This window comes from Podarcis raffonei, chromosome 12 (assembly GCF_027172205.1).
Source record: "Podarcis raffonei isolate rPodRaf1 chromosome 12, rPodRaf1.pri, whole genome shotgun sequence".
NCBI lineage: Eukaryota > Metazoa > Chordata > Lepidosauria > Squamata > Lacertidae > Podarcis > Podarcis raffonei.
Window position 1 is genome coordinate 10,813,919 of NC_070613.1, and position 26,084 is coordinate 10,840,002.

The 26,084-nt window shown below is 40.7% G+C and overlaps 1 protein-coding gene and 1 long non-coding RNA gene across 10 annotated transcripts in view; one reads left to right on the top strand and one right to left on the bottom strand.

Moving 5' to 3' along the window:
• PRKAG2 (protein kinase AMP-activated non-catalytic subunit gamma 2) overlaps positions 1-26,084 on the bottom strand; it is a 202,118-nt gene that overhangs the window by 17,553 nt on the left and 158,481 nt on the right. For 4 of the 6 annotated variants that reach the window (XR_008327131.1, XM_053359547.1, XM_053359548.1 and 1 more), the window contains 4 exons: positions 22,021-22,087; positions 10,212-10,321; positions 8,374-8,455; positions 4,799-4,857 (listed from right to left, as the gene is read on the bottom strand). Coding sequence is in view for 5 of the 6 variants with exons in the window: in XM_053359547.1 (XP_053215522.1) it covers positions 4,799-4,857; positions 8,374-8,455; positions 10,212-10,321; positions 22,021-22,087 (318 nt within the window). In the remaining variant the exon portion in view is untranslated. Of the gene's footprint in view, positions 1-4,798; positions 4,858-8,373; positions 8,456-10,211; positions 10,322-22,020; positions 22,088-22,420; positions 22,526-22,592; positions 22,685-26,084 lie in introns of those variants that run through there. The other 2 variants (XM_053359551.1, XM_053359550.1) reach the window with 2 other exon arrangements.
• LOC128398459 (uncharacterized) overlaps positions 22,684-26,084 on the top strand; it is an 86,001-nt gene continuing 82,600 nt past the window's right edge. For 3 of the 4 annotated variants that reach the window (XR_008327136.1, XR_008327135.1, XR_008327134.1), the window contains exons 1-2: positions 22,716-22,834; positions 24,399-24,447. This is a non-coding gene — a long non-coding RNA (uncharacterized LOC128398459). Of the gene's footprint in view, positions 22,835-24,398; positions 24,448-26,084 lie in introns of all 4 variants that reach the window. The other variant, XR_008327133.1, reaches the window with a different exon arrangement.

Consider the following 26,084-nt stretch of genomic DNA (forward strand, 5'->3'; position numbering starts at 1 on the left):
AGAATCTTATACACTTGTGTGTGGTAAAGGCCCTCTCTGCACACTCATTTTGCACTAACATACATATGCAGATCCACTGTATCATCCCTACCCTGGCATAAAATTGCTACCAGACCCCAAGATAACAGGAGGAGCAAAAGAACTGGAGATTCCAGAATGTTACACTTTTGAGTTCAGCATCTTTCCCTGCAGTTCCCAAATAACATTAGCAGAGGTGGGAGGGTGAATTACAACTTTGCCATCTCCTGACACTATGGCACCATGCTTCAATAATTCAGAAGTTCGGGTTAAAAGAGCTCTTGAATGTTGAATTTTAGACTGGGCCCTAAAGAATGCAAGCCACAAGAGTTAAGAAGGATATTTCATTTTCTCTGCCTAAGAAATCTTCTTTAAAGGGAATGAATCTTTGCAGCACCCTTTAAAAACCAAGTACCAATTTTGGTATATAGAGTTTGACTTGTTGACATTACTGCAACAGTAATGATTTGAGTAATGGCAGGAATGTTTGTAGCAATGGAAAGAACTTGAACTTTGTACAGAAATCCCTTGGCATGGGTGCTTGGCACTCTAATGCAAAATAGAAACTCTACTTACAGTACTCCAACTTTCCTCATGATGGAGTAAAAAAACCCTGAATCCATACACATCAGCAAATATGGAAAACACTTATAAGCTATTGGAATGCATGCAACTCTTACAGCAGTGGTACAGCTGGATTTTATTGCCTTACAAAAACGAACACTCCCTTATTTGATGCTGAAAATGCTGCAGTGCTAATTTAAAATTCCTGGCTCCTCTACAGACCATGGTTTGCAAATCAGGAGTCATGCTCATTAATGGTGCTCCCTTTCCTTCACTCTCCAGATGTTACTCCTTTTTTCTTCTTCTTGAAATTCACTTCAACAATGCAAACTAGGCATCCTTTGTAAAATGGAAGCTGTATTCATATTTGAGCTGGGATCATCAATGAACATGGTTTGTGCTTGTGAATATGTAGCATGAAAAACAAGGAAGGGAACAATAACTCTGGAGACGAAGTGACTATGGTTTCTAGGAAGTTAAAGTTACAAAATGCACCCATCTAATGATTGTGAAATTGAAATTATAAGTTTACACTTAAAATTCACAAAGTTGCATTTCATCTCTCATCACATCTATCCACTGTGTCAAACATAATGGCCCATTCAAGGTTTGGTGGATTAGGAACATGCCACAGGCTCATACGTTTCCTCTTTCTGGATTCCCTCCTCCATTTTCTGGTTGCCTCTATTCAATTATTTACCCAATTCAGATTACAGAAAACCAGAAATGGAGGAGAGTAAGCAGAAAGGGCAAATGTATGCCTGCAGTTTATGCCTGATCCTCCAAACCATTATATGAAGGATTGTTTGAACTGCACCAAATTAATTATATTTACATCATGATTAATTCCATTCACTATTTAGTGAATTTATGGTTTCAGTAACTGACAGAGCAAGACTTTATTTTCAGTGAGTTAAATGTCTGATGGTCATTTATGCAAAAATAAAGAGCTTTTGCTTCTCCTGCTGCAACAAATTAAAAACAAACAAACCTACAGTTAATAGGTACTTTACAGAGTAGCCTTTTCAACTATTCAAATATAATACATTCTTTATTGCTGCTATTCCTTTTAGAACAATGTCAAACTTCAATGTCAAATAACTTGTTGACTTTGTTTAGCAACTGAAGGATTACTAACAACAAACATTCCCTCAGCCAGAAATAGCCAACTTAGTGCCTTCCAGTGAGTGTGAACCAAAACTCCCAACATCCCAGACTACTGCAGATGCTTCCTGGGGCTGATGCAGTCCACAAAATCTGGACGGTACCATGTTTACTCCATGTGTTCTAGACATACTAAGCCAAATTGGGGAAAATGTGATTGAAGCAATACAACCAGCATTGTTGAAGAGCTACAGGCAACTGTTACCTATATTCAATAAATCACTATGATGCTTGTGGTCACAGTAGAACCGCTACATCAGCGCAACAGAAATGCATAGGTCAGCACTAGCCTGGTGATAAGTCACCATTTGACCAGCATAGTTTTTTACTAATGTGGTAAATTTATTTTGGGCTATAGCACTGAGATTGCTTGGGGGCGCTCCATCCATAAAATTTCATCTACATAGCAAAATAGAACTCTTCTCCCTAACATCTAGATTTCTAAATGTGTAGGGAGGAATATTCAGCAGAGAGCCTCCAAACTGCAGTCTAAAGTAGTACAGCCTTATCACCTCCACAGGAGAAGGGCCATAGATTAGTTGTGGACAGCTGTTTTGTGGCACAGAAACAGTGAAGAAAGCTAAAGACAGAAGCAAGGACTGGGGACAATTAACATATGCAACATCCTAGGAATCAGTGGAAATCTAAGCACCTGATAAGGAATAGGTATCTGTTATAAATAGAGCCCCGCAGCCAAAGATTTAGCAGGTTCAATTCAATGGGAAATCCAGCCCCAGTTCCTTTTCAGGCTCCCTGCCCAACCCTAGTTTCCAAAGCTCTGTTTCATACTCATTGTGTCTAAATCTGATAGGATTTGCCTGACCTTAGACTGGGTGAGAATTTCCCAAAACTCCACTTTCTCCTTGGTACAGGATTGTTAATTAACAGGGTTTTGCCTAGCCAAGCCAGTATTGGGAGAGCTGGATACATAGACAACTGTGTGTCATGGCTGACAGGCATCATAAAAGGAAGCATTTGACCCACTGTGTCTGTGCACCATTCCAGTGATATATATCTTTAGGATCAGGCTGTATACTTCCAGGTGAAAGAAATCTAAATTTTTCTTTAAACATTTTCACTGTCTCTGTTCCAACAAAATGCGTCAGGTACACAGGGAAATACAAGTAGCAGATCAGACTTAACTACCAAATGGTCAGCTGTTTCCTCTCCTTGCACAACTTGATTATTTCCTGAAAAAAAACTAACAAAGGAAGTTCTTCTCCTTAAAAGTGCACCAAAAGGGTTTCCCCCTATAACTGAATTTATATGGTTCCAACAATATGCTCTGCACTTGACTGAAGGGAGAACTGGAACTTACTGGCATTAAAGCACATAGGAAAGTGCATTTCAACCTTGTATGCAAGGCAGAAGAGTTTCAAATTGGAACAGTTGGCATGTTCAGATAAAGCTGCTATGCTGAAACGAACAACAGGAACTAACAGGCTGGATACCAATCACGATTGTAATGTAGGAGATATATCCTGGATCCCAGCAGCATGCCTATACAACTACATGCAGTTCCCACTTGCCAAACACAACGTGTACCCAGGAAATTGTTCATTAGGCAAGGGTTTGCATAACGAACTGGTGATTTCCATTATTTCCTATGTGAACATTTCTAACCCATGATCTCTCTCCCCTCTCCCATCACGTTTCTTCATAAAAGGGCTGCAGCCAACCAGGAAAAAAGAGACAAAGACAAAACTAATTTGTCCACACTCTCCCCTCCTTCCCTCTCTCCATGGTTTCTGTCCGAAAATGTCTGCTGCAGACCAACAAAGCACAAACAAGGAAGGAAGTGGGCAAACTCCAGTTGTTTGGATATCAATCAGCTTTGTATGTAGCAAGGTTTGGCTATTACTATGTTCACATAAGTGAAATTTTTGGATAATGAGCAGGTGGATAAGTGGGATCTCTGTGTATAAATTTGTGTCCTAACTTCATATTATGAAACTGTGGAGGGGTTGGCTCATTTCAGTCTTACAATAAAACTAGTGCCCGAGAGCGTCTTGCCCCAGGACTAGTTATTTTCATAGTTAAACCAGCCTTTGAATCAAGGTTTCTGCAGTCCAACACTTATTTGATGTACTAAACCACACTGGCTCCATTCCACTGTGCATATTTTCTGCATACTTTGTGTTACATCCATGTTATTTCTGCTTTTTATATTGGTTTGTGCATATCATTTTATAACTATCATGGGTAAGCCAGCTACCCCATGCACCAGAGAAATAAAAAACAAACTCCTTCAGTATCAGAGATGTGCAATTATCTAAAGCAGGGGTCAGCAAACTTTTTCAGCAGGGGGCCGGTCCACTGTCCCTCAGACCTTGTGGGGGGCTGGACTATATTTTTTTGGGGGGGGGAATGAACAAATTCCTATGCCCCACAAATAACCCAGAGATGCATTTTAAATAAAAGCACACATTCTACTCATGTAAAAGCACCAGCCAGGCCCCACAAATAAGCCAGAGGTGCATTTTAAATAAAAGGACACATTCTACTCTTGTAAAAAGACGCTGATTCTCGGACCATCCGTGGGCCAGATTTAGAAGGCAATTGGGCCAGATCCAGCCTCCGGGCCTTAGTTTGCCTACCCATGATCTAAAGTGATGTTTCCTAAACTTGGGTTTCCAGCTGTTTTTTAACTACAACTCCCATCATCCCTAGCTAGCAGGACCAGTGGTCAGGTATGATGGAAACTGTAGTCCAAAAACAGCTGGAGACCCAAGTTCAGGAAACACTAACCTAAAGTATCTAGTTTGATATGAAGACAGGAATAATGGTTCTTATCACTTCTCTCATTCAATAACTAGTAAGTGATATAAGATAAAGAAACCTTTGCCCAAATGTCTACAGAAAAGGTGGGGATCTTAATTTCACATGTGTCATTCAGAATCTAGCAGCAAAACTTTCCTTCCTCTTCAAAAGGCAGCATTCTTTCAACCACCCATCCAATTACAAAAAAAAATATTATCAAATACATTGTTATCAATACTTTTATTTCAGGGATGCTCACTAATGATAATTGTATTTATGAGGTTGTACCTACCATTGGAGACTTATAGTATCTATGCAGTATATTAATGAAATCTGTAATAGTTAACATTCCTGTAACAAGAGAAAACAATGTAAAATAAAGATTTAGATCATATTTAGACACAATTTTTAATTAACAAGTTAAAATAAATTAAATATTGCATCCCTAATTGATAAAAGTTCCTTTAAAAAATTCCTAGTGTAGCTTAGAAATATGAGTGTACATGACACTGCCTGCCTTTTACAAGAACCACCAGAGCTACATAAACATAATTCCTACATAATAAAGGGACATAGCATTTCACATCTGTAAAACTGGTAAGATCTATTTTGTCAGACAACTCTAGCAAAATGTCCTCACTAAACAGCTCCTAACTGTTGTTTGGTATATGATCAGGAACCTCAACCTTCCACGCTTACTCCTTCCCTTGCATGCCAAGATTTGTTGTTGTTTAGTCGTTTAGTCGTGTTTGACTCTTTGTGACCCCCTGGACCAGAGCATGCCAGGCACTTCTGTCTTCCACTGCCTCCCGCAGTTTGGTCAGACTCATGTTTGTAGCGTCGAGAACACTGTCTAACCATCTCGTCCTCTGTCATCCCCTTCTCCTTGTGCCCTCAATCTTTCCCAACATCAGGGTCTTTTCCAGGGAGTCTTCTCTTCTCATGAGGTGGCCAAAGTATTGGAGCCTCAGCTTCAGGATCTGTCCTTCCAGTGAGCACTCAGGGCTAATTTCCTTCAGAATGGATGCGTTTGATCTTCTTGCAGTCCATGGGACTCTCAAGAGTCTCCTTCAGCACCATAATTCAAAAGCATCAATTCTTCGGCGATCAGCCTTCTTTATGGTCCAGCTCTCACTTCCATACATCACTACTGGGAAAACCATGGCTTTAACTATATGGACCTTTGTTGGCAAGGTGATGTCTCTGCTTTTTAAGATACTGTCTAGGTTTGCCATTGCCTTTCTCCCAAGGAGCAGGCGTCTTTTGATTTTGTGACTGCTGTCACCATCTGCAGTGATCATGGAGCCCAAGAAAGTAAAATCTCTCACTGCCTCCATTTCTTCCCCTTCTATTTGCCAGGAGGTGATGGGACCAGTGGCCATGATCTTCGTTTTTTTGATGTTGAGCTTCAGACCATATTTTGTGCTCTCCTCTTTCACCCTCATTAAAAGGTTCTTTAATTCCTCCTCACTATCTGCCATCAAGGTTGTGTCATCTGCATATCTGAGGCTGTTGATATTTCCTCCGGCAATCTTAATTCCGGCTTGGGATTTATCCAGCCCAGCCTTTCGCATGATGAATTCTGCATATAAGTTAAATAAGCAGGGAGACAATATACAGCCTTGCCGTACTCCTTTCCCAATTTTGAACCAATCAGTTGTTCCATATCCAGTTCTAACTGTAGCTTCTTGTCCCACATAGAGATTTCTCAGGAGACAGATGAGGTGATCAGGCACTCCCATTTCTTTAAGAACATTTAAGAATTTCTTTAATGCCAAGATTAGATGATTCCATTTTCTGGTTAATTATAAACGAGAAGTAGCTAATGTGATGTTTAATTACAACTCCCATCAGCCTCAGCCAGCGTGGCCAATGGTCAGGAATGAGTGTTTATAGAACTTGGTGAATAAATCAAACTGAATCCAGAAAGTTAAGAGCTTGGCAACTTTACTTAGTTATACACAAGTAGGCCGAACAAAACTGTAGCCATAGGCATATTGTAAATAATACTGTAGAAACTTCTGGTGAGATGCAGTCAGACTGCAGGCTGAGTTTCTGATGGAAAGGAACTACTATTACAGCTAGAACATACGTAACATGTTAGCATTTTTATATGCAAGAAATCTGGGAAGAAGCAAAATTCTTTGGCTCCGTTGCTATTGCACCTACTAGCTGCTTTAAAACAGTAAGAGCAATCCAATTTGTAATTTACACCATTGGTTGCCAACCAGTACCTCCCTATGTTATTTTCAAAAGGTCTCAGGAAGTTTCCTTTCAAAAATCGAATGCAGGAGAGTGTTTGCTCTTCCTAGTCAATTCTTGTTTACACTGGCTCAGCCTCTCCTAAACTGAACACACCCTTCAACATGACCACATTTCATTGGATGCCAGGAATGGATGCCCACGCTTCCATCAGGAGCTGCAAAGAGCTTCACTGTGAGCAAGCATAGCTGTGGCCAGTATAGGTGCTTCCCACTCTCATTGATGGGGCAGCTGATGGGAAAGCTTGTCAGCACCATTTTGTGGTCCTCTCTCTCTTTTGCTCTTTAAGATGTGAAGCCATTATGCCCATAGCAGTCATTTTCTGTTATGTCATCTTCACGGTAACCATTTTAAAACTAGTGCATATGGTCCTCTCTCTAAATTCTAAATTTGCCCACTGGTTGGTGACCCCAGGCTTACAGTTTTTGGTGCAATTCCCTGCCAGTGCTATTCCAGCAGGGAATCTAACAAAATTTGGAGGGTACCACAGTGGCTACCTGCTATAAACATTAGCTCACCAGGTTCAGACCAACTGGCAGTGACTGGAAAATTCAAATATTGGCACACAAGGAAGCATAAAAGTACGAGGTATGTTCTCATAATGTCAAGCTATAGTTTGGGATTCCAACTGAATAGTCTCCAAGGCTGTAGGGGAGAGGCCACAGTACAACGGGAGAATTTTTTTTTGAAAAAAAATTAAAAATCATGTCTGCATCCTCTTCTTAGGTATGTAATTTCATGTCTTCATGCATGAGAGAAGTACAAGTCTAGGCATGGATTTTATTACCACTCAGCTGGCAGGTATACAAGAGTTTTTAAAATCAGAAATATTTTTCAAGCAGCAAAGGTCTGGAGGGCTCCATGTGTTTAAAAAGACTGGACACAGCCAAGCAACGGTGTTCACTTAAGATGCAGTCAGAACCAGTAGTATCTTGCTACAGATTAGATTCTTGCATATTTATCATGGAAGTGAGGCCTAGAAAGATTTTTTTGGGAGGGGGGGGGGTCTTACGGAAATCAAATGGGATTTTAGAAATAAAGCCAACAGGAATTTGCTTGTAATGGAAATTACTTCTCTCTCTTCGGAAAAGCTGAAGATAATTCAAAAGCACCTGAAATATTGCTGCTTGCACCTTTTCAGCTCTTTGTATGTTTGGCTCTTGAAAGAGCAATGCTGACTCCTTGGAATTTAAAATATTTTTCCCAGCCCTGCTTTTATGATACACTAAGAATCCCATTTCCCAGCATTTTAAAACGTCAGTATAAAAAACCCCAAGAATTCAGCTTGCTCCACAAAAGCACTAAGTGTTGCAGACCCTCTCCATCACCTATTCTATGATTTGAAGCCCATGTTAGAGATAATTGGAAATCACTGTGTCTCACTATTTGAGTGAGCTTCACCATGGCCTCCACACAGGTGTGAAAGCAGAGACTTCCTGTTATGTCTGAAACAGATATAGATGGTATTTCATGAGTATAAAATAAAAAATTGAAGAGAAGGCAAAAGCACAAAAAAATCCCACAATCCACCACTATATCTGATTCCACTGTACAGTGGAGATGAATTAAATCTCTCTCTCCAAACTCTATACTAATATATCTTACCTACAAAGCTTTGTTTTTTACTCTCCCACAGAGGAGCTGCTCGGACACCATTTGCTACCAAGGCAAAGAAAGCTTTCTTTACCTGAAAGACAAAATAAAACAGCATTTTTAAAAAAGGACACAGAGCACTGCTATTTTTAAAAATCTTTTCGCACAGCTTGATACTGAGGAGGACATGACAGCTACAATTTGCTAGAAAGGTATGGATGAGTTTCAAGCCTAAGGAAACAACATGGATACACTGAAACACTTCTCTCACTTGTTCTATATCCATTTGGCATTACACTTGTATGTACAAACCAGAACAGTGATTTAGTTCTTGGCAGCTTCCCAAACTCAAGGACATGGAAAACACTTATTTTATAATAAACCTGCAGTATTAGCCAATGAATATCGCCCACCGCCCTGTACAACATCACATTCATTGCTGCATTTGTGTTTGCCTCTGGCCCCACCCACCACTGGCCTGTGGGAGGTTGTCCAGAATGGAATGGGGAAAAAATGTTCCCCATCCATTTCTAAGCCACACATTGTTTTAAAACATGGCTTAATCGTGAATGTGACTCCTAGCCTACTGTGTGGCACACCCCACCTCTGGTGGGTGCTATGTGCAGCACAAAGCAAGCTACTTTATAGCTTATCGGATCAAGTAAATCTAATTTGTTTCAAATGTTTGTTATTGGCTTATTTCTAGCTTACCATTCATTTGTATGAAATATGACAAGCCATGTTGTGGCTCGTTTGTGCCACACACAGCATTGTACAGAGGTAAGGTCATGTGTTTAAAATCAACTATGACTTAGCATGACGTGCAAACTTAGCTCTTCTGGGGAGGGGGTTAACCTGAATCCACTGGCATGTTAAGACTTTAATCATGAGAAAAAATGGTAAAGAATGGAAGACTAGGTTTCCTTCAGGCTATCTGGAGGATAATATACTTTTGTTCGATATAGGTCTTAAGGTTTGAGTGTTGACCTCCCAACTTTATGAAAGCATGCATTGTATAAAAAGATCTGTCTATCATCAAAGACAAGAGGTTAATTTATTTACCTACCAGGTCCAAGAAGATAATGCAACTACATTATAAAAGGATATATTTTTAGTAACATACTTTTCATTGTAAACAATTCAATGTGACTTTGAAAGTCAATGACTATAGAAGGAGTGTATTTTGTGTCAACTGGAAATGCTAATTTATATTAAAATGTCATGTTAGAAGAATATATGTCTCTTAGAAAATCTGTTCCATGCTGTTTCTCTGTTCCTATTCTGCTATATTCAGTGCTCCTTTTCAACTTTAAAATGATGTTACAGTGAAAAATGTTAATATAGAGCTGCACGGTCTAAGTGTTGGCTTTATTATGACATTTTTATTTAAAAAAATTCTAAAATGACCTTCATCCAGAAAGATCCTAGGTAGGTATATAAAAATTATAGTTTAGTGGGCTTACTTGTAAATACTGGCATGCAATCCTTAAAAGTTACTTTACCAAGGTATTTGAAACCTTATGCCATATAATTTATAAAACAAAAGATAGGCATCTGTTCAACATATGATTTTAGAACATATTTGATAGCTCAATTTTCACAACCACACAAAGGCACTTTGTCACTAACCCTTTTCCATTTAAAAGGAAGGGAACTTCCATTGGTCATTAGGACTGATGTCTAATTATTGATTCAAAGAGGAAGAACATTTTTTAAAAAAAACTTTAAAAATGTCTTTGAGGCATTGCATTCTGAAAACAAGGTCATCTGAATCACAGGGCACAGCCCATGTATATTATTAATAAGGCAACTAATGGTTAGGAAATGGATTCTGAAAATGGACAACTCACCTGTAGTGTAGTGTCAAAGACCACAAGCTTTGAGCTTGTTGGAACAATATCATAACACTTATGTGACCTCATGAATCGCATGTAGATATCACTTTCTGATTCGCCAACAGCTGTAAGAAAAACAATTTTTTAAAAAAAAATAAAAATGCCTCAAACCATATGAATGCTATTCTAATTTAAGGAAGGAAAAAGTGGAATTCTCAACAACATTTCTACTGCAATAGTCATATAAACTTGGGCATAATTTTTAAAGTTATTGATGAGAAAAATCAATGAACAAATTTAGTGGGTACAGAGCTCCAGAATGAGGCAGGTTCACTTCCCTGATGAAAGGCAAACCCCAGCAAGAAAACAGAATGCCTGGAGAGTAAGCAGTGAGGTGTTCCTCCACAACAGGTCTGAGAATATTGATTTGAATGACTACACATGTGAAAAGGAATTTACCTATGGAAATTAAAAAGAACATTGTTTGTAAAGATGATTTATTGGCAGTGGTGAGAATGGATTACATCTAGCGAAGATTTTAAGTGGATTTCAAGAAAAAAGGATGTGGCAACAACAGAAGAGAAGGACATATGTTGGCAACAGGAGTGGGAAACTTGATTTTTAAAAACTGTATTAAATTAATTAGGTTTGATTTGTATTAATTTGCAAAACTAATAAAAATAATTTGAAAAAGAAGAAGAAAGTAAGCAGTGCACCTTTAATGGGAAGTTGAGACAGCCACTTTTCTATGGTATGATATGTTTCAGCATATTAACAAATATAATCAGAACCATGTACTTCATACATGAATAAGAATTCAGAGCAGACTACTAGGCACATAAACAGCCCAAGTGGACTCCCAGTGTGATAAAAACCTGCCTGAAGGTTCCCTCAGCTTTGCTATGATTTGCACCTCTGGTTTCATGTTGCACAATTATTGCCATGTTGAAAAAAATGATACATAAAGAGGCCCTGATGTTACACCTGAATCAGCACCGATATTTAAAACCCAGTGTTTAAATATTCATGGCATTAAGTCCCAAATCAGATTGCTGTTGCAGTTTTGGGGCGACAATGCAGAACAAAGAGAGCAAAAAATATGAGTGGCTTCTAGAGGATGCCAACGCCACACCAAGGTTCCTCCAGAATGGGCGAGTTGAGGTGGAGCCACTTCTCTATGCTTTGAGACAATAAAAGTTAACTGTCAGCCATTGTTAGAATTACCCATTTCTATCACGCTTTAAATCTTCTTCAGGTGGCATACAAAGTAAGTCACAAGGTTACAAATTAAGCTTAGAATAATTCCGTTATTAAATTATTTCTCCACCATCGCATCAGGTAATTCAGGAATCACCACACTGCCAATTGCCTTTCAATACATTTGTGAATATTTTATTTATTCTGGAAAACCTTTTCAGTTTGCTTCTAGATATGGCCAAGTTAGTCGATATCTGGGAGGGGCTCCCTTCCACAGACATGGCTGGAATCTAAAATTGTGGCTATACCCAAGCCATATAAAGATCCGTTGCAGGTGGAATCCTACTGCACAATGTTTTTGACTAACCATGTACACATAAAATCAACATTGATTCTTAATCTAAAGCCATCATTCATATTAATCATCTGAACTCCAATAGTATAGATATTAAATGTGGGACAAAGCAAGGTTGTCCTTTATTACAATTTTTACTTATTCTAACACTAGGGATTAGAACCTCTTGCTATTAAGGCTGAACTTCTCTGCAATGCCCTGCATTGTTGAGCAGGCTCTGGGAAGTGGATAATCTAAACGCAGCTGGAAGAGGCTGCGTCTCTCATATGGATATAGTTACAGCTGCAGCCACTTCAGTGCCAGATCTGCTCAAGTCCTGGCTTACAAGACATCACTTCCTTTTGCTATTAGAATCTGGACCTCGGCAAACATTTCAGGGGTAAATATTAAACGAAGATACTGTATCTTCGGAAAGTACATGGATGATATTAAGCTAACTACACCAAAACCCATGGAAACAGCTCAAGCAATACAAGAACTTAAACCAACTTTGCCTCTGTCACAGGGTGTGTATTTCCAAAAAATTGAGGCAATGTTTTCATATCCCTCCTCACGCACAAAAATCATTCAAGAGTTTACTGAATATTAAAACGTATTATGTGAAACTGAAATATCTAGGTATACTTATCACTATAAATTTGAACAGACTGCTTAAAGTCAACTATAGTTGGCTCTGGCACACTATTAAACACAATGTTTAAACGCTGGAGAAAAGAAACCTTTACAATACTAGATAGATTAGTGGTAATTAAAATGGTGACTCTTCCAAAGTTAACATACCCCTTTCAAGCTCTTCCAGTATGAATATCGCCTGTACAATCATGTCTTTGGCAACAGAAATGGAATTATTTTATTTTTGATCAATGTAAAATCCATGTAGGGAAGTTTATTTATGTGGCCCATCATGAGTGGGGCTGGAGAATCCTGAATTGTAAAGGTAAAGGTACCCCTGACCGTTAGGTCCAGTTGCGGACGACTGGGGTTGCGGCGCTCATCTCGTTCTATAGGCCGAGGGAGCCAGTGTTTGTCCGCAAACAGCTTCAGGGTCATGTGGCCAGCATGACTAAGCCGCTACTGGCGAAACCAGAGCAGCGCACTGAAACGGCGTTTACCTTCCCGCCGGAGCAGTACCTATTTATCTACTTGCACTTTGACGTGCTTTCAAACTGCTAGGTGGGCAGGAGCTGGGACCGAACAACGGGAGCTCACCCCGTCGCGGGGATTCGAACCGCCAACCTTCTGATTGGTGAGAATCCTGAATTGTACTACCTGGCAAATCAGCTTCACCATGCTATTCCAATGCTCATGGATGATGCAGACAAACAATGGGTTTGTATGCAATCTGAACAGATATAGGGTCTCCCCTTTCATGCCTTTTTGGACTCCAATAATAAATTTCAAAACAACCCACATATACACAACAATTTTCTCCAAACAGCAGTCCACTATTGGCTTAGAAAGGTGGCTGTACTTGCTGCAGCCCTATCCCCTTTAATTTGTTTGGTCTCCATCCCCTCTTTTATCACAAAAATCAAACTTACGATATAAGATGGTTGTGGACTGTAAGAGAATGTTTTACTTTTTTGTGTAGATAATGTTCCCATATTGGAGGACAAACTTAATGAAAGTCTACAAAAACTACATGTACCATGACTTCTGTGGAGGCAGATCTCTACTTTTCTCTAAAGGTATTATAGAGAGGCAGTAACATGTAAACTTTCAGAGTTTGAAGGTGTGGTGGGACACTGCAGTAGTAATATTAAGGGTTTGATTTTAGACTATCCTGTAGCTTACTGAAATCACAAGTGAACGGCGCAGAAGGCCTTAAAATAATGTTGGAGCAAGAACTGGATTTGAAGCTGGAGGAACAGGAATGGCAGGAAGATGGAACAAATCCCCATGGTCCATCTCAGTTAGTGACTAAGAAATAACACTTAAAATGGTACGGAGGTTATCCTGTATAAATTATACACTATCACCATACTGTAGGAGGGGATGCCAGATAGTGTGTACTTAAAACATCTCTGGAGGGATTGTAGAAAAATATAAAAGTTCTGGCTCTCTGTGTTTAAAGAGATTAGCACACTTTCAAATTGTAACGTAACACCCACCCCACAACTAGCTCTTCTAAACATTTTTGAAGAGAATGATAAAGGATTATTTTTTAAGGAGTTGGATGCAGTACTGTTCCAGAGGAATTGTTGCAGAAAGCTATACAGCGGGGGGGGGGGGGGAACTACCTCTAGAACAATGCTATATCCTGACGCATCATCATTCAGGGTAGTACAGCAGCTAGTGGCAGAACAATTATTTTAAAAACGCCCTGCGAAGGCCACTGCTGCTGCTTCTACTACTTACAATTGTAAATCTGCATACATTTGTTTAGAACCAAGCCAAAAATGCCGACCCACTTTCATGGCTTTTGAAGTGGGAAGGCATTTTTGGCTCAGTGCTACTTAAATATTGTTTTGCTATTAATGACCCAAAGAACAGCTATCTCTTCCCTCCACTTGCTCCTTCAAAATCTGATCTTTTTTGAATTACTGTAGCCACGTTTAACAAATGCCAATTTATTTAATTTGCAACTTGTATTTTATATGGTTACAAACAACACCTATAATCTCATTATCAAAATTTCTGGTGTTTATCCACTACTTACACTACATAAAAATCACACCCAACAAAAATCTTCCATCTGATAGTCCCAAGTACTACTACTATATGGGTCAAACAGAATATTTGTTTTGTAAAACTCCTTTGTAACTCAACATTCCCTTTCTCATATATATCACATATGATATACTTATTTATCTATGTGCAAGGAGGATGTTTTAGAGGGCTTAGAGGAACCAACAGAAGAACAAGCATTTCAACTGAAATCAAATACTGATTTCCTCCAGACAGGAATTCAACTGCCCAATACTGACAATATGCAGAAAGTAAAAATGCGACATCTTTAAGAAACTGTTACTGTTCCCTTCCTACTGCAAGACATTTAATAATTCTACAGAGCTAAAAGTTACAATCAGTTATGCTCTAAAAACTGATACACATTGTATATCAGGGGTTGTGCTGAAGTACTTGTTGTGAAATTCAGATAAGTCATTTCAACACCAGTGCTATTTCTCCCATCCATTTGGCTTGTAGTGATGAAAAGAGAAAAAATAAACTGAGAAACACCTTCATTTTTAATTAAAATATTTTTATACTGCTCGGTGTTCAAACACCATGCTTGATTAATTATCAGTATTTCAAGAAGCATGTATAAATGACAGACTGCGCTGCAAGTACTTAGGTACAGTAGAACTTGGATTTAGTCAAGCCATGTAATGCATGCCTTTTCTGTTTTCTTCTGCAAAAGCAATTATAGTAAGTATGGACACATCTGCATAAACATTGGTTAATATACCAATGAAGTGAAGAGTTTATATATAATCCAAAGTATAAATCAGGGCAACATTACAGCAATTGTTGTTTGCATTAATCCACAAATGAAGATTCAATGACTTGTGACTGGTTACTCATTAAGACTAGAAATACCATGAAAACAACCTGGAATAAAGTATTTGATTTGTATACCTCCATCAAAGCTCAGGAGACTGCATGGGGAGGGAGATCATTTTATTTTATTCAACTGCTCTGTGAGGTAGGTACAGGTAAGAGACAATGACTGGCCAAGGCAACTTAGTGAGTTAAACAGGAATCTAAACATGTTACCCACCTCAAACCAAAAATTCTAGAGGCAAAGCCAGACATGGATGATCAGTCAACAGATCTCCACTCATCTTTTCCAAAGCTTATAATGCAACCTTTTCTCCCAGTCAATATCGCTCCAGTTATTAGCATCGCTTGCCTGGAAAAAAACAAGTTTCTGTCCCCCACTGGACAGAATGAATCCCCAATTCAATCGGTAAATGATACAGGGAGAAAAGGTTAAATCCTTGCCACTTCAGCTCTTTGGCACCAGTCAAATATGGTCCCTGCCCCCCTGCAGCTTTCTTTAGAAACACCTTTACCATATATCTTGCATCTCATCTCATTTAGTTACAGGCAATATGCAGTAGTGATAAGGTATGAATCACTATTTAAATTAAGAATGATGAACCTGTGGCCCTCCAGATGTTGAATAACTACAACTTCCATCATCCCTAATTATTGGCCATGCTGGCTGGGGTGATGGAGTCCAGCAATGCTTGTAGGGTTTCAGGATTTAGGGATTGGGAGTGGCCTTTCCTCTAAGGAGGTCCAGGTGGAATATATGGTTTTCCTTGTGAAGAAGGTTAAGCTGAGAGATAGTGACTGGTTTCATAGGTGTTCTCACAAGTCAGAGTCTAACCATTACACCACACTGCCTACCAAGTTCCATACACTGGGACAACTCCATATGCATTGCAGTTACTCCTTTGTGACTTATGATCAGCATTATACTGATGCTGATGTAACTATGAAACCGTAAGGAGAAATGGGCAGAAGTGGGACTGTAGGGGTGGAATAGCTAGTGTAGTTGTCATCTTATCCTACTGATGTCAAAAGTTATGCTAGCTGTTCTATACACTTACCAACTCAATAGAAAACTAAAATGAATGCCAATCATCCTTCAGGTCATGTTGTAGAATAGGAGGACAGCACCAGAAAGACATAAGCAATGGACTAGAACTCATACAAACACAAGATGAAGCTACAGCACTCTGCTCCTCACATGTAGTAAGGAGATGGATTTAACGAAAGGGCAGTTTTATAGAAAACAAGACTACAAAGGGCAAACACTCCCCTTTTCAGAAACCATTATTAGGTACACTTCAGGATTCCACACACATACAACTATCTTCAGCCCTGGTGAAGTTTCCCCCATACACTGGGAAAAGCAATGGGACACCAAACATTCACATTCCATTGACTGCTATCACTGGTCTTTATTTTTCATTAAAAGATCAGAACCATAGTGCATGACAGGAGAACAAACAGTAATGAGACAGATCCAATGCAACTTCCTCCAGTAAGTGGGTATTGCCTTAATATTGTTTCCTCAAATGTAGATATCAGGAGAACTACTACTTGAGTGCATACTCACATAAGTGGACAGTGTGACTGTGACGCGCAAAAAATGGAAGAGAAACAGCAGCTGTCACTATCTTAATCAGACAATAGGACCATTATTTCCATTTAAGTCATCTAAACTACCCAATTTTGGAAGTTGGATACTACAGCGCAGGACTAATGTTTGCATTCAAGATGTTATTGGCAAGTGCAAAGAGCTCACACTACAATTCTATCTGGGAGTGAGCCCCAAGGAAGCCAGTCCCGTCATGTTCAAAAATTAATCAGAGAAAACAAAGCCCACCTGTCACTTAAGAATTCATAGCAAGTTTTTCTAACAAGAGGAAGTTTTTAGCTTAAGGCAAAAATGACTTACAGTACTAGTACTATACTTCAACACTTGGAGAGGATGTCAGCATCTCCCATTCCTTTTCTTCGATATAAGATTTAAACAAATTGCTCTGACAGCAAGAATTCAGTGTCAGAAACCTTTTTGTCCCTGGCCACCAATGTGTAAAAAGATATCTCAAAGAACAAATGCAGTTTTGTATATTGTCTACTGCTTCTTGTTCTTAAAACTGTGCTGATGAGAAATGGATGAAAGCCAACATTGCAGCAGAACCAGTTATCCAAGGTAGACTTACAGCTCTGCACCAACCAGTTAACAGAAGTGATAGGTATACAGTTGATGCGTAACAATTTTATTCTTAGAAATGGTTTTGCAACCAAATTGAATTTTAGTCCAATTTGCTTTGAAAGCAAAGACACTAATTTCAGAACACATTAACACTGTAAGTTCAAACTATGCTACACAACAAACTGTTATTAAAGTTTCATGCCGAACAAACAAATATATCAGGACGCTCAATCGTTAATAAAGCAACTTTTAATAACTGAAAAGTCTGATACGAAGGACAGGAACCAGTTTCCCAATTCTTCCTTCACATGATTATAAAAATTAAAACAATCAAATACATTGCTTACTAAGACAAGTATAGCTGTTGCTAACAGCAGTACTGCTTTTGTCACCGAACCGTTTTCAGCTATGAAGTATGGTAATAACCTTATTCTCAAGTAAACAGATTAATCCATTCTCAGAATCATATCTCTATGGTGCTTTATAAAATTATTTTATACAGGTTGCCTACTGGGTTTAAATATTCTGTAAAAGTGACATGAACACCACATTTTTATTGGGAAGGTGGGCTAGAGAGAAAGGAGATCTCTAGTTGGATGTATTGGTTCCGTTTAATCAAGGCAGCAGTTTCTCTCCCTGTGAGCAGATATAATTTTCATGACTTCTATTCCAGAGCAGTCTCTAATTCACCCTCTTCTTGCTCATCTCCTGTGTGCCACTGGGGAGATGATTATGCATCATGGAAGCAAGTGGTACAATTTCACTGGAAAAGATGTATCTCTTGTACAAAGGAAAACATTGCAGGTGTTTTCCTGGAGGGGGCGCAAACTAAGGGCTAGCTCTGCTTGTAAGATGTCTGTAGAGCTAAAACTCACAAACCTCTCAGGGCCAGAAATCTCATCTGATCATATATTTCAATTCCCCCAATCAAGATGGAGCGAGTGAATGCAAACATCAACCTATCTGTGTGAACAGAACAGTACTGGTGGCAGGGCAGAGTTTTAATTTATCTTAAGTGGGAATCCAGCAATTTTTGTTCTCCTCCCTCTTAGAAATAAACCTATTTTACACGAAGCATCAATTTGGCTACAAGGTACATGCCCTGACCCTGAATGTCATAGTTCTTCATACAACAAATAGGGGAAAGGCTAGGCATGAGCAATGTGACTACTGACTTTTGATGAGAGTTGAAACGTGCTCCTGAACAGGATTAGAAATGGTGACAAAAACCTATTGTGAGTGCAATGGACTTGTACAATATGCTGAGTACAGTAGATTTGTACAATTGCACCAAGTAATCTTTTTAACATAGCCAAGACCTCCTCATCTTGTGCCCTCTGCTACATATTCTGGACAACAACTCCTGCCACAGGAGCTAACTCCTAGGGGCCAAGGTCCCTTCGCCCCCTACCAATAAAATATTTGAGGGGGCCAGGCCAAAAATAATCTCTTGTATCCATTTACTGCTTTATCACAAAATGCTCAGCTCAAGAAGAGAAGACACTTTTGACATTCCTAATGCAGTCAAAGCTTAGACCAAGTGTTTTAGCATCTTTAAAGTACTAATTTAAATTGAAGATGCAGTTACTCGGAAGAGATAATTCATAAAAGCAAACACAACCATTAGATCAGAAAGAGAGTCTTGCAGCTCTACTACCCACTAAAGTGTGATTCTTCAGTCATTCCATAATGAGACCCATTAAGAAACTGGTCTTGTTGATGTTTCAAGCCAACACATAGCAATGATCAAAAGTCAGTCCTATCATTCATGAGGTGGTCCAGGAAACCTTCCAATGCAAAGTTGCATCAAGCTGCTGACAGCACAATCCTATATGTATTTACTCAAAAGCTACATCCTACTGTGTTTAGGATTGCAGCCTGAGTCCACTAACTGTCCTCAAAGTCTGCTAATCACAGGAAGAAATGGAACAAGTTCTTAGGAAAAAAACAGCTCTGTTGATTATAAAGCATTTTTTCTTTGTAAATATGTTCTGGAAAACTGCTTTTGATTGTTGTACTGCCTATAACTCTTAAGAGTCTAACAAACTGAGTCACCCAAAATTGAAAAGAAAAATGAATCCTTTGTTAAAAGATCTTCTAAATAAGAAGCTCAGTTATGAGTGGGAATGCAAGAAGCATTATGTTGACTTGTCCATCTAATTAAGTAGGCTTTCTCAAAACAAAACAGACTTTGAGAGTCTCTGTGCTGAAATATCCTTTAAGAGCTTTCTGCTATTTATACCATCTTTACGTGACATAGCAGTCACTCTATAATATCTTCTATAACAAAAGTATATTGGGGAAAAAATAAGCCTGTAGAAAATTTACAGAGGCTTAAATTTCCAAAACAAAATGTGGATATGAAGTTGTGTGAAGAGATTGCAGTCACAACAGTGCACTTTGAACAAGTATTTTAATGGAGGTCCATGGAAGATTATCTGCTCAGGAGAACTGTGCATATCTGCAGAACTAACTGTTCAGAGGTACTCTAAATGCCTCTAGGGGGCAAACAGTAAAGGTGCCAGATGTCCCTTATTTTAACTCACTGACCCTTAATCCAGAATACCACAGTCCATTAGAGCACAATAGCAATCCATTATGTCAGACACCACTGCTCAGAAGTGTTGCTTTTAAAAACAATTAGGTTTGGCAATCTCAATATGAGCTGCCCTGCCCCCTCTTACAAAACTACAAATAAAGAGCTATATTGCCTAGGAAGGCCTGTGTATACATCAAAAGTTTATTTTGAGGTCTCAGAGTTGCATGTGGCAGGTTGCCTGTTTAGCCAGTTTTTAGATGGCTGTGTGAGAGAACACTTTTAGAACGCAACTGACACCAAAGGGCAACTAACTGATGAGATTAATGGTGCTGGAGGGAGAAACCTATTCCATGGAATGAGAATAGACTGTGCACACAAAACGTATCTATTCTATGGAAACAGGTAATTCCCATTTATGAGAATTGCTTGGGGAGGAAATAGGTAATTCCTGTTCGGGAATTGCTTGGGGAGAAGTAATTTCTGTATGGAAAGAATGCAGAAATAGATTACACCTTTTCTATTGGGCAGACTGCAGGTTTGTCCCTGATCTACTAAATAAGTAATTGTTCTACTCACCCCTAGCCTCAATGCCATACTGTTTCAGAATAGCTACTTCACACAACTGTGTACTGACAGAGCAGAAATGAATTTGCCTTCTAGAACCACCCTCTCCAAATGCAAGTAGGGCACAGCATTTAAAGGGTATTACCCAATACCATAGAGAACAGGAATCAAGAATTTTTAGAGGAATAATTTTATGAAATGCCACTTGTCACAACAGTGGTGCAGAGCGAAGGAAAGCTACCTCTGATGAAGTTTCCTTTCCCATAGAGTTATTAAAAGGTCCTCTTGAAGACCTTTTAATTAACACTGCTTTTAATTAATGTGTGTAGGTCTGTATTTTAATGCTGTTGCTGTTTTAATTATGCTTTTAGCTTTGACTGATTTCTTTTTTCAAATTATTGTATGTTGAATTCTCTCTCTCTCTAATAGTCCATTTTGATATAAACCTGCTCAGAAAGGTTTACCCTGTAAAGAGAAATATACATTCTGAAATAAATATATAAACCTAAGAACCCAGGCATGAAAGAGTTAATATTTTAGACTGTAGGCTCCATGGGGACATCCTTTCACTTGTGAACCCATGTACACTAACGGTACTGAAGAAACTAACTAATCCACATTAAGCCACCTTGACTATGGCTGCGTATTCACCATACATTTAAAAGCACACGACTTTCCCCAAAGAATCTGAAGGGGCTGCAGTTTGAATGTGGCAGGAATTGTAGCTCTGCGAGGAGAAAACGACACTTCCAGGGATTTTCTTTGGGAGAAACAAACGTACTGTAAATTCCGCCCACGCACTGTATGAACGGCTGTCAATTCTTTGGATGGGGGGGGGCGCAATACCATTTTAGCCCAGATCTTACCACACACCTCTCTCTACCTTGCACCTCCCATTGTTACTTGGGAGAGGTTGCTTAGAATATAAAGAAGCCCATATCCTTTTTACCCTGCCCACTTTACCTTTCATTCTTCACCAAATCATTTATTGCAAGCCACCGGCTGGGTATTATTATTAATTATTAATTATTAATTATTATTATTATTATTTTAATCCCAGCACTCATGCAACTGGTATGCCTGGCTACTCCAGAAATCCCCTCCCCTCCCCACCCTGGGGGTAGCCTTACCCAGCAGGGAAATGAAATATTGTTAGTGTGTGTGTGTGTGTGTGTGTGTGTGTGTGTGAGAGAGAGAGAGAGAGAGAGAGAGAGAGAGATCTAGAGACACACAGAGAAAGATCTATACCAAAACTGCCCGCCCCTTCAGCTACCAATGAGCCCTGTACAAATTCACCACACAACACAGCAGCAGGAAAAGCAGGTGTCTGTCTGCATGGTCAGCGGTGTGTGCCCAGGCAGGCTCCATGCCGGATTACGAGGTTGTTGTTTGTGTGATTCTGAAGGGATTCCGCCTGCCTCGGGGTTCCCCCATGATCCTACCCGGTCGGTCTGCCTGCTTGCCTGCCCCCCCGCCCCCCGCCGCTTCTCCTTACCTTCATCCTCGAGCTCCAGTTTCTCCAGCATCCCTTCGGAGGCGGCCGGGGACTGAGGAGGAGCTGCCTGCAGGAGGGCGGGGAGGGAGACACAAGAGAGAGACGGCGGGATCAGCAGCATCCAGGCGCGGAACTCACCCGACCCGCGGCGGCATCCCCGGGGGCGGGCGGGAGCGGGGCGTACGGCGGAGAACAGCCGGGGGGCTGCGACCGGCAATGCCCGAGTCTCGGCCTGACAAGAGCGGGCTCGGTTTGCGACGCCTCCCGCACGCTCCGAGGAAGGGGACTGGCCGAGGGGAGGAGCCGAGGGGCGGGAGGGCTCGGCCGGCCTTTCTCTCCCTCACTCTCCCCACACAGCCCATTAACCCCTTCGCAGTCTCGCCAAGGCCCGGCGATATACCGAGCGCTCTTCCCGCCCCTTTCAGGGACTCGGTTAGCCGCGGCGCGGGCTGGCTTCCCCCTCAGCAAGGGCGGCATCCCCTCTCGCAGGGCTGAGGCGCGGAGGGCGGCCGTTAAGCGGCCAACGGCCGCCGGCAGAACGTTGGCGCGTTGCAACCGCCACCTTTACACACCCCTATTTCGGGAAAGCGCAGTGGAACATCCCGCGCTCCTCAAACCCCTCGCCGCGCTACTGCCCCTCGGGAGAAGCGGGCAGCTACCACCTTTCGGAAAAAGGGAGGGAAGGGGGCGGGCCTGGCTGGCGGCAAGTTTCCTATTATGCTAGGGGAATAAGACTCCTACTGTCCTCCCCACTCCTACGCCGCCGTTAGGAGATCAGGGCCGCAGGATTCCATATTAGACTTAAGAGGCGGAGGTAGGACAGGAGACGCGCTTCTTTCCCACGCACCCCACCCCCGCCAGCTGCTTTTGGTATTGTCCAGTGTGCATTCACCTGCACGGAAAGCAGGATGAACCACTGCTCTGGTGCAGGGGAGAAGCTTCATGTTCTTGTCTCCTCCTGCCAGTCACGGCACATAGAATTGCAGAGTTAGCAGGGATCCCGAGGGTCATCTAGTCCAACCCCCCCTGCAATGCAGGAATCCTGCCCACAGCTGTCCCTGGGTGGGCTTGAACCGCCAACCTTCTGGTTAACAGCCAGGCACACTGACCCATTGTGCCACAGTAAGAATGGACTGAGATTTGTCTGGATCTTAGTTTACCTGCAATATGATCCAGATGTTAGTTCCTCTCCTCACAGAGCAGGATGCACATTCTACAGATGTGTCGGTGACCCCACAGTTTGCACCCTATCCCACCTGCCTTTGTTTTTCACCATCACCCTTCCGTATGTGCCCACACATTGTATTCCCATTATCTGGTGTGCAACCTTGCTCGTCTTTATCAGTTCATCCTCCAGTTGCACAAGAAGAATAAGGTGAAGGTGTATTTCTGCCAACCTTCACATTCAGTACTCATCACCACTAAACAGATCCCGCCAAACCTGTGCACTTGTTGTTAGTCTTCAACCCTCCAGCAGAGTGCTAAAGGCAGGAAGTGGGAAATGTGGCCCTCCAGGTATTGGTCACTCCATCCTGACCACTGGCCGTGCTGGCTAGGGCTGATGGGAAGTCCAGCAACATCTAGAGCAGTGGTAGGCAACCTAAGGCCCGTGGGCTGGATGCGGCCCAATCGGCTTCTAAATCCGGCCCGCGGACGCTCTGGGAATCAGCGTGTTTTTACATGAGTAGAATGTGGTCCTTTTATTTAAAATGCATCTCTGGGTTATTTGAGGGGCATAGGAATTCGTTAGTTCGGCCCACCACATGGTCTGAGGGATGGTGGACCGGCTCACGGCTGAAAAAGGTTGCTGACCCCTGATCTAGAGGGCCACAGGCTCCGCACCCTTAGCTTAAGAAGCAAATTTATATCCACGCAGCAGATGCGTATGTTCTTATATTTTTCATTCGTGGGTACATTTAACTTGCTTAAAACTTCTCATGTCCTTCACTATAAGAGGCATTGGTTCTCCTGTTTCCATCCCTAGCTCCCCCACTTCCCAAGAGTGCATATGCTGTTCCCCCTTAATGTTCAGCAGAGATGCTGAAAGGATTAGGTATCTCTGACAGCAATGAACAGCTCCTAAAAGGTAGATACTGCACTTTACAAGTGCATTATTCATAATTTATCCATATATCTTGAAGCGTCCATGGATTAACATGCTTAGCCAAACAAGTCTTAGAGCTGGGTATAGGCCCAATCTTTAAACTAATTTAAGAAATTAGAGCAAAATAAAAATGGAAAGCTGGTTCAGAGTAGACTTTACCTGAATGGGATTTGCACAGTAACTACAAATTAGATTTATATCTTGTAAGAATATGGCACGTTACGTAATTTCATGCTTTCCTATTATTGAAGTTGGTTTTCTGTGTTTTCAACAGGCAGAATTTTAAGGAGCACAGGAAAAATTCAGAACATTACTCATCTTTTGTAAGTGCACAGAGTTTTTTTGGGTTTTTTTTGAGCTTATATTATCCACTGCCAAACTCTCAGGCTTTCAGGGAAGTAGATATGCTTAACATAAGGATTCTAAATTTAAATAAGTTTAAATCACACTTCTCAACATAACCACACACACAATCTTAACCAAATCCTTGCCTAAATATAAAGGTCTTAGTCTGTATCCAGTGCGTACTTATGCTAGGGTTAGAAGAAGGTGCACCATAACCATGGAGTCAATGTGATCAAAACTACTTCACAGACATATTTCTACTTGTATATAAAATATGACACCTCAATTCACCCATCTTACTCTTCCACAGTCAGTCACCTCAAATATGCCTGGGGAGTTGCTGCTTCCATCAATCACCCATTTCCAAATTCTTCCAAAATATTTATAGTCTCACTCAATCCTTATTCAGCCCACGGCATCATTCATATTCTTTCACAAGGCAATAGTGTATCTGCAACCAGAACCATGTAATTGTGGAAGAAAAATGCACAGCTCCCTTTGTCTATGTAGAATTGACTCAGGGAGTAAAATTCAGAGACTGTTACTTCAGCAATGTTATCACATACTCTCAGGTTCTGAATCCATAGTAACTGTAGTCTCATACTTTGACATTTGTTCTACACACAGAACAGATCCACATACACTCTGTCCTCTATCTGTTTTTCTGGGATTACTGTTCTAATGCACATGCTTAGTGCACGTTTGATAAAACCATTAGTTACTTGAAATGACTAAACCTGCAAGCTTAACGCAAACATACTCAGAAGTAGCTTTCCTCCACTGAAATAATTCAAGGCAGGAACTGCAAAAAAACCATGGTGCGGATCAGCTGAATAAATGATAGGCATATAAAGCAGCAATTCTTGTGGAGCAAGCTTCACAGAACTCAGAGGGACTCATCTTGCATAGCCTGGATAAGCTCATTCAGTTAAAGCACAGTGCTGATAATCCCAAGGTTGCAGGTTAGATCCCCGTAAGGGACAGCTGCTTATTCCTGCATTGCAGAAGGTTCGACTAGATGATCCTTGTGGTCCCTTCCAACCTGATTCTATGAAGAAGCATGTTTAGGATCTTCCTGCAAGCAGTGCTCAGCCTTATGCGAAACAAGGCTTTTCACCAATGCACAGTGGCCAGTGATCTAATTTCTATGTTCTATGAAGTATAAAAAGAAGAGCAGGTTTATTGGCTTTTCAGGCAAGGTAACAGTTGCTTTAAGAATAAACATAACTCTTCATATGTTTCTACCTTTTAGAAGACAGCCTGCTCACACTTGATTTATGCAGAGATTCCATCCCTACCCAATACTTGTCCTTTGAAGCTCATTGGGCAGATACAGCAGCCTTAAGAGATTCCCTTTTTATCTTCACACCCCAAAACATGGTTTTCAAGTGTAGTGTTTCAACAACGTAAGCAACCAAACACACGATGCAGGAGACTAGGTTTGCCAGGGTGACTGAAACCTCTCCTGAAAGGTTCCTTCAATTTCACATCTTCCTAACCCCTTCATCTTTTGGCTACCAGTTGTCAGTTTGGATCTTAAGGGTCATAACTGTTGTTACACTGTTCCTTAAGTGTTTTTCCTTAGAGAGCGACAGAGCCAGCAATTTCCTGCAGG